Source organism: Balaenoptera musculus, chromosome 1, assembly GCF_009873245.2.
Source record: "Balaenoptera musculus isolate JJ_BM4_2016_0621 chromosome 1, mBalMus1.pri.v3, whole genome shotgun sequence".
Lineage (NCBI taxonomy): Eukaryota > Metazoa > Chordata > Mammalia > Artiodactyla > Balaenopteridae > Balaenoptera > Balaenoptera musculus.
In genome coordinates, this window is record NC_045785.1 from 54406238 (window position 1) to 54420385 (window position 14148).

The following is a 14148-nucleotide window of genomic DNA, read 5'->3' on the forward strand; positions in this document are numbered from 1 at the left end:
CCTCATTTGAGAGCTGGCGTTCAGGTCTCTTGGGACCCGGTCCATGAGTTCTGCCACAAGTTTATATGAGCTCACGACACTAATCTAGGCATTAAATGGCTTTATCAAATTATACGGCGTGATGCAATCTACCCTGTCCTATTCTCGGTATGTTAACCATATTTGAAATTATTTCAAGCAATACATCACTAAATAAAACCCACAGCCTATAAAATCTGTCAGAAGCCTTGTGGAATCAGAACTAAAGTGGACAAATACTACCGGATAAGTAAGGCTGGAAGGGAAGCAGACGTAGGTTGAGGGAACCAAGCACTAGGAACTGTCGGAGGAAAAGATAAAGAAAAAGTAGGAAAAGTGGGAAAACAGAAAAGGTTATTGGGCTACATAATATCTTCTTGCTCACAGAGGGGCCCAAACACAGCAACACCCGGGGAGGAGATACTTACGGCATTTCGACATTCAGGGACGCACCCCTGTCGCTGGATAAAACCACTGAGCAACCTCTTACGAAAACAGAGAACCTTGGGAGGGAAACACTGAAGCCTGAAAAGCGCGGGCGAACGGTGACTCGACGCTGTGCCACACTCCACGCGGCCCGCCGGAAACACTCCCCCAGCGACAAGGGATCCCAGTGTATGCCGGGAAGGGGGGAGGACAGTCTACGCCTAGGACAGCTCTCAGTCACTGCCAGGGCAACGCAGGACCCTCTCTCACGACTCTGACCAGAAGGCCCCCGGTAGAAGAGAGGCAGAGCCATCTCCGTTGGCTCTGGAGTAACTATCCCTAGATTTCTAGCCGGACCATTTGGGTAGGTACTCCGTATCTTGTTTCCGGTAGCGGAGAGGTGCAGTTGCCATGGTAATTAAAAGAAGGCCAAGGACCGTCCGGCCGCTGTGAGAGGATTGCGGAATCCGTGAGGAGCATTGGCTGCGCTTCCTCGTTTGTGACCTGCAGTTAGGTAGCAAGCAGCTCGCTATCTGTCTCTTCGCCCGCTCCGTTCGTCACTGTTAGGCTTCTCTTTCTCCACCTGCATCTTTTACCTCTCTGTCATAAGTACAGTTGCTCCGTGTCTGTACTTAAAAATGTACATATAAATGCAGTTTTATTCCCAGAGGAATACAAAAATAGATGTTGCCGGATATCAGCTGTGAACGTATGTTACTGTGTAGGGACGGCGACCGGATGGCTGTTTTCCCTTGGCCCTTTAGAAGCCTTAGGCGCTTGTTCACAGTTTATTTTTCTTGCTATTGTGTGGCTGCTTATTTATGGAGCGGTTCGCTGCAATGTACTCTCTAGGCCCTTGTCTTGGTCTTGGGCTGGAGTTTTAGATGCAGGAGGTTTCCAAGCCTGAGGGGCGCAATTATATATTTAATTATATATTTAAGCTTCAGTTTAGTCTCTCGTTACAGAGAGGGAAAAAATAGCATTCTGGAACGTATCACACATGGAATTTCCACGTGAGGGAGTCACCTTATTTGGAAAGAGCATTTGAGGACAATCTTAAAAAAATATTTACATTTTTAAGTTGCTGGCTGCAAAACGAACGTTCATTCTCCCTTCCTTATTGGAACAGTTTTCTTTCACATTTGTGAGGAGATGCGTGCATGCGTATGTGTTTAGAACTGTGATGCTTAATTATAGTGATACCAATTTGCAGTAACCAGACTGTGACACCGCATCCCTGTGGGGTCCTTCTAAATCTGGTGTAAGATGAAAGTGTCAGGCAGGCGGTCTGTGTATTATAAATAGGGTACTTCATCCATGATAAGCGATTATTATCTTTCTTTCCCAAGTGTAAAAGACCTATATAATTCAAGAAGGTGCAAGTGATTTAGGCCTCCTGAGTAAGAATCCAATGAGTCCTGAAGGGGACCCTACCTGTGTCGTCTTATTGTTAAACTTGAAATATTCAATTTATTAGGTTGGAATGTATTTTTAGAAGTCAGAGCTGGGTAAAATAATGTTGCAAGCTGTTAGACCTCCAGCACAATTTAGGGCCTCATAGTAACTGTTGTACAAGAAGCCTTCATTCACATTAAAAAAAGAAGAAACTGTTATTGAAATTTACTGCCTTTTGCTACTTACTATTAGCTGGATGACATCTCTGTCTCTCAATTTCCTTATCTGTAAAACGGGCAAAAAATACCTGACCACTGTAGTAGGTATAAATCAAGATGTATGACAGTTCTTTAAGCTCTTATGAGCAGAGGTGCTATATAAACCCCCCAAATTATTATTATTATTATTAACATTATTATTGGTAGTAGTGGAACACAGTAAAACCTCAGGATAATGCTATAAATGACTGGATTTTTAAAATTCAGTCATTTAAAATGTGGGGCTGAATTACTGAGATGTTAGTGAAATGACCTGGTTGATGCTGCTGTGGAGATGGATGCCAACTGCCAATCACATTATAGTCAAATTCTCATTATGGTGGCGATTCACTCTATCTACAGTTTATTTAGCACTTATTATGTGCCAGGCACTGTTCTATATGCTTCACATGTGTTAATTTACTTAATCCTCATTACAACCCTATGAAGAGTCTCAACTGACTGTCTTCTAATTTTGAGAGAATAGATGCATGCTTTTCCTTTGCCCTGTGATTCTTCTTTTGTATTTATGTTACACCTTTGTTTTGGCTTTGTTCTTTTGGCTCTCTTGTATATATATATTTAGAAAGCAACTGCCAAAGGCTTATTCTAGCTTAACATATGATAATATAACTGTATGCATATTATAATGTACAGCTTTTTTCCACATATAAAAACCTTGATGTCTTGATTCCCCCCTGCCCCAGTTTGAAAGGCAAAGTGACACTTGCATTTTAGGATTAACATTGACTAAAATAAAATTTTAAATTATTTTCTAATAGAATGGCCATCAGTCCAGGAAGTGATGCAGCTTTCTCCAGTCAGAAATCAACGCTTTCAGAGAGTCCTCGATCAAAGAAATTTCCACTAACTGAAGAGGAGATATTTTATATGAATTGTAGAGCTGCCTACTTAACTGTTTTCAAAAGCAGCTTAGATAACATTATTTCTAAAGATCAACTTTGCTTAGGTAATTTTTTTTAACTTAAGTAGCTTGCCTTATTTGTTGAAAGCTAATAGATCAGAAAGACTGCAATTAGAATTACATTGTTGAATCATTCCAGTTTCTTAGTTAAGCTTGAGCAGTGGAACTACCTTATGCTATTGTGCCATTTTATATAGCTACATCGTCTAAGAGGTTCAAAATAAAACTTTCAGTGTTCAAATAGACTAGATTAGTATTTTTAAAGCTTCCATCAATTACTTGCTTAAAAACATTTTTTAAATTCTTATCTTCATACTTTAAGATTCATGAATTCTTATGTTGGTACTTTAACATTTATAATGATAGAATTAAAACACTTCTGGCAACTGAATCACTAGTCTGAATTTGACCTACACTGGGGAAAATGTTAAGGGAATATATATATATATATATGGTTGAGTGACTGTGAAAGAGTAGTATTAAGAAATAAGTGAAATTTTAAAAGAAAATTAAGAATTCTGGGTTTTGTCCTGCTCTTTAGGGGTGAGAGTTAGAGAGAGTTGATCTTTTTTTGCTTCTTTCCATTATATTTTTTTAGTTTATTTTTTATTGAAGTAGAGTTGAATTACAATGTTGTGTTCATTACTGCTGTACAGCTAAGTGACTCAGCTATATATATACATTCTTTTTCATATTCTTTTCCATTATGGTTTATCACAGGATATTGAATATAGTTCCCTGTCCTATACAGTAGGACCTTGTTGTCTATCTATTCTATATATACCAGTTTGCAATTGCTAATCTCAAACTCCCAGTCCAGCCCTCTCCCACCCTCCTCCCCCTTAGCAAGCACCAGTCTATTCTCTATGTCTGTGATTCTGTTTCTGTTTCATAAAGTAGGTTCATTTGTATCATATTTTAGATTCCACATATAAGTAATATAATATGGTATTTGTCTTTCTCTTTCTCATTTAGTGTGATAATCTCTAGTTGCATCCTTGTTGCTGCAAATGGCATTATTTTGTTCTTTTTATGGTTAAGTAGTATTCCATTGTTTATATGTACCACATCTTCTTTATCCATTCATCTTTCGATGGACATTTAGGTTGTTTCATATCTTGGCTGCTGTGAATAGTGCTGCTATGAACATAGGGGTGCATGTATCTTTTTGAATTATAGTTTTTGTCTAGATATATGCCCAGAAGTGGGATTACTGGATCATATGGTAATTCCATTTTTAGTTTTCTTTTTTTATAAATAAATTTATTTATTTTAGGCTGCGTTGGGTCTTTGTTGCTGTGCGCAGGCTTTGTCTGGTTGCAGTGAGTGGGAGCTACTCTTTGTTGCAGTGTACGTGCATCTCATTGCGGTGGCTTCTCTTGTTGTGGAGTATGGGCTCTAGGTGCACAGGCTTCAGTAGCTGTGGCACGTGTGCTCAGTAGTTGTGGCTTGCAGGCTCTAGAGCGCAGGCCCAGTAGTTAGGCACACGGACTTAGTTGCTCTGCACCATGTGGGATCTTCCCGGAACAGGGCTTGAACCCATGTCCCCTGCATTGGCAGGTTGATTCTTAACCACTGCGCCACCAGGGAAGCCCTATTTTTAGTTCTCTGAGGAACCTCCATACTGTTTTCCACAGTGTCTGCACAAACTTTACATTCACACCAACAGTGTAGGAGGGTTCCCTTTTCTCCACACCCTCTTCAGCATTTATTATTTGTTTAATGATGGCCATTCTGACCAGCGTGAGGTGGTACTTCATTGTAGTTTTGATTTGAAGTTCTCTAATAATTAGCGATGTGGAGCATCTTTTCATGTGCCTATTGGCCATTTGTATTTCTTCTTTGGAGAAATGTCTCTTTAGGTCTTCATCCCATTTTTCAATTGGGTGGTTTGTTTTTTCATTGTTGAGTTGTATGAGCTGTTTGTATATTTTGGAAATTAAGCCCTTGTCAGTTGCATCATTTGCGAATATTTTCTCCTATTCTGTGGGTTGTCTTTTCATTTTGTTGGTGGTTTCCTTTGCTGTGCAAAAGCTTGTAAATTTGATTAGGTCCCATTTGTTTATTTTTGGTTTTATTTCTATTGCCTTGGGAGACTGACCTAAAAAAACATTGGTACAATTTATGTCAGAGAATATTTTGCCTGTGTTCTCTTCTAGGAGTTTTATGGAGTCATGTCTTATGTTTAAGTCTTTAAGCCATTTTGAGTTTATTTTTGTGTATGGTGAGACGGTGTGTTAACTTCATTGATTTACATGCAGCTGTCCAACTTTCCCAACACCACTTGCTGAAGAGACTGTCTTTTTCCCATTGTGTATTCTTACCTCCTTTGTCAAAGATTCATTGACCATAGGTGTGTGGGTTTATTTCTGGGCTCTCCATTCTGTTCCATTGGTCCATATGTCTGTTTCTGTACCAGTACCACACTGTTTTGATTACTGTAGCTTTGTAGTACTGTCTGAGGTCTGGGATGGCTATGTCTCCTGCTTTGTTTTTTTTCTTCAGCATTGCTTTGGCAATTCTGGGTCTTTTATGATTCCATATGAATTTTAGGATTATTTGTTCTAGATCTGTGGAAAAGGTCATGGGAATTTGATAGGGATCACATTAAATCTGTAGATTGCTTTGGGTAGTATAGCCATTTTAACAATATTAATTCGTCCAGTCCGAGAGCATGGGATATCTTCCATTTCTTTGAATCATCTTCAGTTTCCTTCATTAATGCTTTATAGTTATCAACATATAAATCTTTCACCTCCTTGGTGAGGTTTATTCCTAATATTTTATTTTTTGGGTTGTGATTTTAAAAAGTATTGTTTTTTACATTCCCTTTCTGATATTTCATTGTTGGTGTAAAGAAATGCAACCAGTTTCTGTATGTTAAACTTGTATCCTGCTATCTTGCTGAATTTGTTTATCAGTTCTAGTAGTTTTTGTGTGGAGTCTTTAGGGTTTTCTATCTATAATATCATATAATCTGCATATAATGACAATTTTACCTCTTCCCTTCCAACTTAGATACCTTTTGTTTCTTTTTCTTGTCTGATTGCTGTGGCTAGGACTCCCAATACTATGTTGAAGAGAAGTGGTGAGAGTGGGCATCCTTGTCTTGTTCCAGATTTTAGCAGAAAGGCTTTTAATTTTTCACCATTGAGTATTATATTGGCTGTGGGTTTGTCATAAATAGCTTTTACTATTTTGAGATATGTTCCCTCTATACCCACTTTGGTAAGAGTTTTTATCATGAATGGATGTTGGATTTTGTCAAGTGCTTTTTTTGCATCTATTGAGATGATGATGTGGTTTTTGACTTTTCTTTTGTTTATGTGGTGTATCATAAACAAAATGGATTGATTTGCATATGTTGAGCCATCCTTGTGAACTTGGGATGAATCCCACTTGGTCGTGGTGTATGATCTTTTTTATGCATTGTTGGATTTGGTTTGCTAATATTTTGTTGAGAATTTTTGCATCTATATTCATCAAAGATATTGGCCTGCAATTTTCTTTTTTGGTGGTGTCTTTGTCTGGTTTTGGTATCAGGGTGATGGTGGCTTCATTGAATGACCTTGGGAGTGTTCCCTCCTCTTCAACTTTTTGAAAGAGTTTGAGAAGGATCGGTATAAGTTCTTCTTTGTATGTTTGGTAGAATTTGCCTGTGAAGCCATCTGCTCCTGGACTTTTGTTTGTAGGGAGTTTTTAAATTACAGATTCTATTTCAGTTCTAGTGATCCATCTGTTCAAATTATCTATTTCTTCTTGATTTAATTTTGGTGGGCTGTATGTTTCTAGAAACTTGTCAATTTCTTCTAGGTTGTCAAATTTGTTGGTATATGATTGTTCATACTATTCCCATGTGGTTTTTTTGTATTTCTGCAGTATCAGTTCTTATGTCTCCTTTTTCATTTCTTATTTTGTTTATTTGTGTTCTCTCTTCTTCTTGGTGAGCCTGGCCAGAGGTTTGTCAGTCTTGTTTATTCTTTCAAAGAACCAGCTTTTGGTTTTATTGACTTTTCCTATTGTGTTTTTTTTTTAAGCTCTGTTTTATTTATTTCCTGTCTGATCTTTCTTCCTTCCTTTCTTCTGCTGACTTTAGGTTTTGTTTGTTCTTTTTCTAATTATTTTAAGTGGTAGTTTATGTTGTTTATTTGAGATTTTTCTTGTTTTTTGAGGAAGACTTGTATTGCTATGAACTTTCCTCTAATAACTGCTTTTTCTGCATCCCATAGATTTTGTATGGTTGTGTTTTCCATTATATTTTAAATCTTCTGGTGCAGATATCCCCCAAACTAGTGAATTTGGTCCTTACTAGGTGTGTCAAATGACTTGGAGGTCTTTAGTCTTAAGAAAGTGGGAAACAACAATACCAGATAATACTATACTCATGTCGGTTTCATCAAGGCTAATAACTTTATGAGTAGAAAAACTGAGTTTTTTTGCCAACTTTAGAAACAGTTTCCTGAAATAAAAAATCTGACATATTCTTGCAACAGTGTCTTGGATTTATATGCAATAAGATATCTATTTGAGGAAACCCATTTTGGGAAATATAAAAATTGAAAAGATTAAAATTTATATTTTATTATAAACTATAATTTTAGTTTTTTCTCTCTATTCTTTTGAATATTGGCTGAGATCATGAATCTACAAAGTTTAAAAGTTTAACATGCTTTCTGCTACTATGGCATTTAGTTTAAATCAATGAGTATGTATTACTAAGGTGTTATCAGTCGTATAGAATTATCTGGGAGGATAATAATGTAGTGTTCATCTCTTCAACTTTTGATTTTATGGTGGAATATTCTTTGTAAAATTGTAATGATTGATTTCAGATAATCTAGATTTTAAAAAACTGGTTGTGTGAACCAGTGATGTCTCTTTCTTAAACTTTTATGCCTTTCGTCTATAACCTTCTGCCACTTATGCACATACATGTGCTTTGACATTCCATTTTGAAATAGGATAAAGCAGTACTTTATCTTATTTGGAAATGGAAAGTCAAAGAGAACTTTAGAGTTCCTTTTTTTCCCAGCTTACAAATAATACAGGTATTATAAACTCATGTCAAAGCTTAAAGTAAACCCTGGCAGAAGATCAGTATTTTGGTGTAAACCTTTAAACATCTACAATTACATTGTGTTTTCACTGTTATTGGACTTCATAATGAGCTCCAACTAATTCTAAAACTAAAGATTAAAGTTAGGCTAGTATAGTACCTATTTCTTAGATATGGGAATGTTTAGTTAATACAGGTTTTGGCAAAAATAATTTTATTCTGAGAAAGTTGTTCTTTTAGACAACAGTAATTTTAAAAATATTTTAAAAATATTTTGTTATTGAAGATAGCAACAAGCATTTGAGCTGCCACTTGTGGGAAAGAGTTACACATCTATTTTTCCAGAGCTGGACAGAAAATACCATTTTTTTCACATGGACTTTTGACTTTAAATCACAACTTCATTTAGGTCCTACTTGTATTCCCAGATTTTAAAGGGAGGAGGCTGACTGGGGATGGAATCCTAAAACACATATGCCCTTTTTGTGATTATCTTGATAGATGAATTAAGGAATTGTCCACTTATACACTAGGCAGACTACTTATCTTTTATTCCTGGGCAACGTGGTAATTAGGGCTTTTGTCTACTTCCAAAATAAACTTGTGGAAATTTAAAAAAACATGTTATTTCCACTGTTACAAATTTCCACAAAGGCTTTCTAGGTGAATGGAAGATGGCAATTGCTATAGCTGTAACTTTTGGTAACTCTGAGAGTCACCTCTAGTTGATGATCTTGTTTCTGTTTCTTTGCCAAAGTTTATGTTATCTAGGTACAATGCACTGGCATAATCTGGAAGATGGGAACATTTATCTTAGTCCATTAACTTCTAATATGTTATTAACCATAAATCTTGACCACAAGTAGCAACTTTACACTTAAGGTGTGGACTTACTATTTAGATTATAAAACTTCTTAGGAACCAAGAAGCTTATATCTTTAAAAATAAAAAATCACCTCATATTATTCTTGTGTACAATGAATGTTCAATATAATGGACTCACAAATGTCTGCATTTTATTGCCTTGATCTGGTTTCTGTTTCCTTGAGGATATTTCTTTAGTTAAATTGTTTTTTATATATTATTCCTTATTACATTAAATTGTAGAATATCTAGGTTATCAATTTTTAATGGTGATTGACAATGCATAGATCTTGTGAAATCTCACCTAAGATAGTGGGAAATATCCAATATAAGGTTTTATAATAGAAGTTTGTAGTATAATTCAGGACAGTTACACCTTTTAAAATTCTGTTAATTTTGTCTGTGGTGCTTAGGAAACTTACTATTGGATCATTTTAGATAGTGTTAAGATATTAAAGTCTTAATATGAAGAGATTAGTCTATTTGCAAATTACCAAGTTACTCCTATTCAACTGTACAAAATATCTACAATTGTTTAAAACCATTATATTTTAGTGTGATATGACATGCAAATATACAAAGCCTTTCTCACATTGTAATTCTTTGCATCTCATAGTTATAAGGGCATAGCTTTTAAAATAGGAATGTCTTATGAATAACTGGTTATAGGACTATTTTTAAATGTTCTGGTTAAAAATGAAAAGTAATTTGACCATTGTATCTCTATAATAGAGTTCTCTCAAAGTTTGTTGACATTCTTGATTTTTAGCAGGGCTGTAACTGCAAGTAGGATACATTTTGTGCATGTATTTGACATTTGGGACGTGATTCATGTTCTTGAAACTAATAGCTGGCAGTGATGAACATTTTAGATATAATGACTTGTTGTCAGCGATATTCTCAAACTAATGATTTACTCATTTCATTAAGATATTTGTTGAGCCAGAAAAAGTAATAATTTATGCTTTTTTTTATTCCTATGTCCTCAAAACAATTAAGTGAATGGTTGTTTTTAAATCTTTTTCTTTTCTCCAGGCACTCTTATGAGGTAACTCAGATATTGTCAGTTAATTAAACTATGTAAGATGAGAACCAACTATCAGAATAGGAAAAATCTATTTAATTCTGGCATTTTAATATATTTGAGAATCTTTAGCTGGTAACATATATGTATATTGTCATTTTTGAAAGTCAGGCATACATTGATAGCACTAGATTATCAACATCAAAGGTAATGTATTGGTATGTGTGTACTTTTGTATAATATTGTAGTATATAATGATTTTTTTAAAATGCACTTAAATACCAATTCCAAATGTTACTGTAACAAATAATACTTGTTTTATTGGGCAGCTCTTCAGCATGCAGGAAGAAATCCATCCCAAAAGACCATTAATAAGTATTGGACTCCTCAAACTGCCAAACTGAATTTTGATGATTTTTGTTTAATTTTAAGAAAGGAAAAACCTACTTCCAAAGCAGAATTACTAAAATCATTTAAGCAATTAGATGTAAATGATGATGGCTCTATTTTACACACTGATCTTTATAAACTTCTAACAAAGGTAAGATCTGTAAAACAGTTTTGTAATATGCATGTTTTGCAGAACAACTTGGAATCTAGCTTTGGCTACCAAAGTCCACATCAGAAATAACTATTTCACTGGCAGGTGAAATGAATCACATATATGTTGTCTGTAAAGTACTTAAAGATCCTTCTGGATGAAAGGTGCTTTATAAATAAAAGATAAAGCATAAAATTGAGCCTGTGTTGTAATCCTCTTGTGCTCCTTTGCAATTCTTTCCTGCCAGAACTCTTTGTAAATCAGTGATAGGTTCATATGTGATAAGTAAAAGAGAACTAAAGTATAAATGAGATTCAGAAACCATTCTGTTTCTTGGTACAGCATGAGAAAGTATTGTTACTCTGAATTTAATAGTAATTATTACTGAATCTATGATATATATTGTTGAAATTTAGCAAACTGAAATTCAGCAAACTTTTACACAATTTAATAAAATTGTAAAATTTTATTTCATATAATAGGTTCATTTTTGCTTGACATAATACTCATTCTGAGATTTTTAATGAAACCATATATTCAAATTTACTTGTAGAAAAGATTAAAATTAATTTCCACTTTCCCCATGCATAACAAAGTGATAGTCATGTTGCTTTAAAATAAATCTTTTTTTCCCAGAGAGGTGAGAAGATGACTCGAGAAGAAGTAAATGCCGTAATAAATTTGGCTGACGTAAATGCTGATGGCAGATTTGACTACATCAAGGTACATAAGCTCATACTGATGTAAATTTGCTTACTGTATAGGAGAAGTATTTTTAAAGGCACACATCTTTTAAATATTGACAATGATATATTATGTACTAATTGTACTTGAAATTTAATCTCTCCAGTCCCACAATTGTAATCTGATGACTACCTTAAAAATAATGTAACGAAGTTAAAATACATGCATGTGCTCACACACACACACACACACACACACACACACACTCTTCTTTGAAATATGCCTCTTCGGGAGTGGAAGAATCATAAAAATTATTTAGAACAAATGCAAGTCTGCACATGTCATAAAAAAATAATAATAAATCACCTTTCTTTGTGTAACATTTTATTTTCACTCAGGCTATGGCCTCCTTATTGAATCATGGCTGCATTTCACTAGGTCACTTGAGGGTGGTCAATCTGATTCAAGAAAATAAAATGAGTAACCTAGTTCAATAGGAAATATATTCCATCTATCAGTCTATCCCTTGCCTACTAACGTGCATTTTCTTTCTCCTCCCAAACGTATGATTGAATGTTTTACTCACTGGAGTACTTGCTTCCCGTAGTTTTGTAAATTATATATGACAACCAATGAACAATGTCTCAAAACTACGCTAGAAAAATTGGAGGTTGACAGTAAACTGAGGCATCAACAGTTTGGAAGCCACATGGAAGGGTCCCCTGAAAGGGACCCATCACCAGTACCAAAACCATCACCCAGAATCATAAGAAAAACTGATCAGGAGTCATTCTCAAATAAAGGTATTTACTTTTCTTGTTCAAGAATTAAGGATCATATTCAGATAAATTTTTCTTTCCATCTTAGCTTATCAGTGATAAAACAAACTTTTGTTAGCTACTGTTTCTAGACTCACTTAGCTATAAAAATCTATTGAAGTAAAATTTTATTTTGGAACTTGACTTGGCTTTGCTCATTATATTTTATTAAAACTAAAATTTCAGGCTAAAAGATGACAGATTGAAATAAAGAATCTTATTAGTAGATCAGAAATTAGGAGCCATTAAAGTCTGATAAATATAAAACTTTTGAGTTTATTTCAATAGGAAGAACAAAGAGATGAAATTAATACATAGTCCTTTCATTCTACACTGTGTTTAGAAACAGACTTCTTATTGACAGCTTTTCATAATATGACACTGAATAACTATTACTTGTTACAGGAGACACCAGGAGTTCTTTACTGACAACAACTAGAGAGTTCAGAACATCTGTTTCTTTCACAATTACCATGGGTGCTAATAGTAACCGAAACTCAAAGTTAACTGAGCCAAACTCAATAAAGGTATAGTATTTTAAATGAATAGGTATGGTATGACTTTTTCTGAAAACAAATTTGACATTAAGTTTATTAATAACTTTTTGGTGTTTACAGAGAACAAGTAAAGTTTATGAAGTAATTCTTTGAGGTTTTTTGTGGATTGTAGCATTTCTACCTATAAGCCAGTTTTAATAAATTTGAAGTGAAAATGATGGACAAGAATATTATTAAATGGTCTTCAGTTTAAAAATGATGACTCTTCAATTTTTGAACTTGATGAATAGATTATGCAATTATGTACTTTGCCAAGCAATTTTTTGGTTTTGTTTAACAAATACTTTTCGTAGGTGTTTCTTATAAATAAATCATTCATTCAATATCAGTTCCTTTGAGAGAAAGACAACAAAGTCACTTCGCTAAGTCAATATTTGTAGAGTGTTAATATTGATCTTCTTCCTTTGCTTTCCCTTTCTAGACTCAACCTTTACTAGTTTTCTTTCAACAGAAAATAATAGCTACAGAAATATAAAACATTAACTGGAAACTGCTAGGATACATTAAAAATGTGTACCTAGGGACCTCTGTAAAAGGGGGAAAAATGGTTATGACCACATACTATAACTGCTGTTAGAAAACTGAACTGATTGTTCTCAAGAGCTACATTTTTGTTTCAAATAACAACTCTGTATTTGTTATTGAACTCTGAAGTCCCTTATATCTTTAAATTGCTAGACAGTGACATTTGTTCTATATTAAAATTTTAAAACATTATCTCCAAGGAACTTTTTTCAGACTGTTTAGGAATCTATACACCCTAAGCAATTTGGTGTGCATGTCCAACATGTTCACACACAATATTTAGTGTTCCAACAATATTATTTTCCACCAGTGGAAACTTTCTGTATTTTGCAACTAAATTAAATGCTAACTAATAAAATCAACTTAAATAATTGTTGCTTACCTGATTCAAAAGTGTAAATAAATATAATTTTATAAAATATAAATGAATATTAATATGGGTTATATTAAAGCCATAATAAAACTTTTTCTCTTTTTCATGCTCTTATTAATTGGGTACATACCAATACAGTTCCTTTAATTTAGTTCAGCTCAACAAATATTCATTAAAAAGGTAATGTATGCGAGCTATTTTGCTTAGTGTAATGGGCCCTGAATTAAAAAAATAAAGATTTTCATTTCATTATTAACAATATACCAAGTTAGTATAGCATTTCATTTATTCAACAAATATTTATTTATTTATTTAGGCTGCACCAAGCAGCGTGGCTTGTGGGATCTTAGTTCCCTGACCAGGGATTGAACTCGGGCCCTCAGCAGTGAAAACGTGAAGTCCTAACCACTGGATCAACAGGGAATTCCCACAACAACAAATATTTATTGAATGACTACTTTGTGCAAAGCACTGTTCTAAGGTGCTGATTAAAACCTTTGAATAGACAGACCTGTGTTTAACTTTTAGCTTTGTCACTTAATAACTGTGTGACCTTTGGTAAGTTAGTCAGCAGCCCCTCTGAGTTTTAGTTTCCTTATCTATAAATTGGGAATAATTATATTTAGTGTGTTTTTGAAAGATTTAAATCATCTAACATATATAAATAATTTAGCACAATGCCAGG

At 34.4% G+C, this 14148-nt stretch overlaps 2 protein-coding genes across 5 annotated transcripts in view; one reads left to right on the forward strand and one right to left on the reverse strand.

Annotated features, from left to right (window-relative positions):
- Positions 1–589, reverse strand: part of LOC118896320 (integrin subunit beta 3 binding protein) — an 86309-nt gene extending 85720 nt beyond the window's left edge. Inside the window, exon 1 of the mRNA XM_036854099.1 lies at positions 447–589. Coding sequence (XP_036709994.1) covers positions 447–451 — 5 coding nt within the window. The 5' untranslated portion in view covers positions 452–589. The remainder of the gene's footprint in view (positions 1–446) is intronic.
- Positions 590–680: 91 nt separating this feature from the next.
- Positions 681–14148, forward strand: part of EFCAB7 (EF-hand calcium binding domain 7) — a 49977-nt gene continuing 36509 nt past the window's right edge. The window contains exons 1-6 of one of the 4 annotated variants that reach the window (XM_036842538.1): positions 681–808; positions 2879–3066; positions 10295–10506; positions 11143–11229; positions 11798–11993; positions 12414–12535. In XM_036842538.1, the coding sequence (XP_036698433.1) occupies positions 2880–3066; positions 10295–10506; positions 11143–11229; positions 11798–11993; positions 12414–12535 (804 nt within the window). In that variant the 5' untranslated portion in view covers positions 681–808; position 2879. Of the gene's footprint in view, positions 809–845; positions 959–2878; positions 3067–10294; positions 10507–11142; positions 11230–11797; positions 11994–12413; positions 12536–14148 lie in introns of those variants that run through there. The other 3 variants (XM_036842520.1, XM_036842548.1, XM_036842528.1) reach the window with 3 other exon arrangements.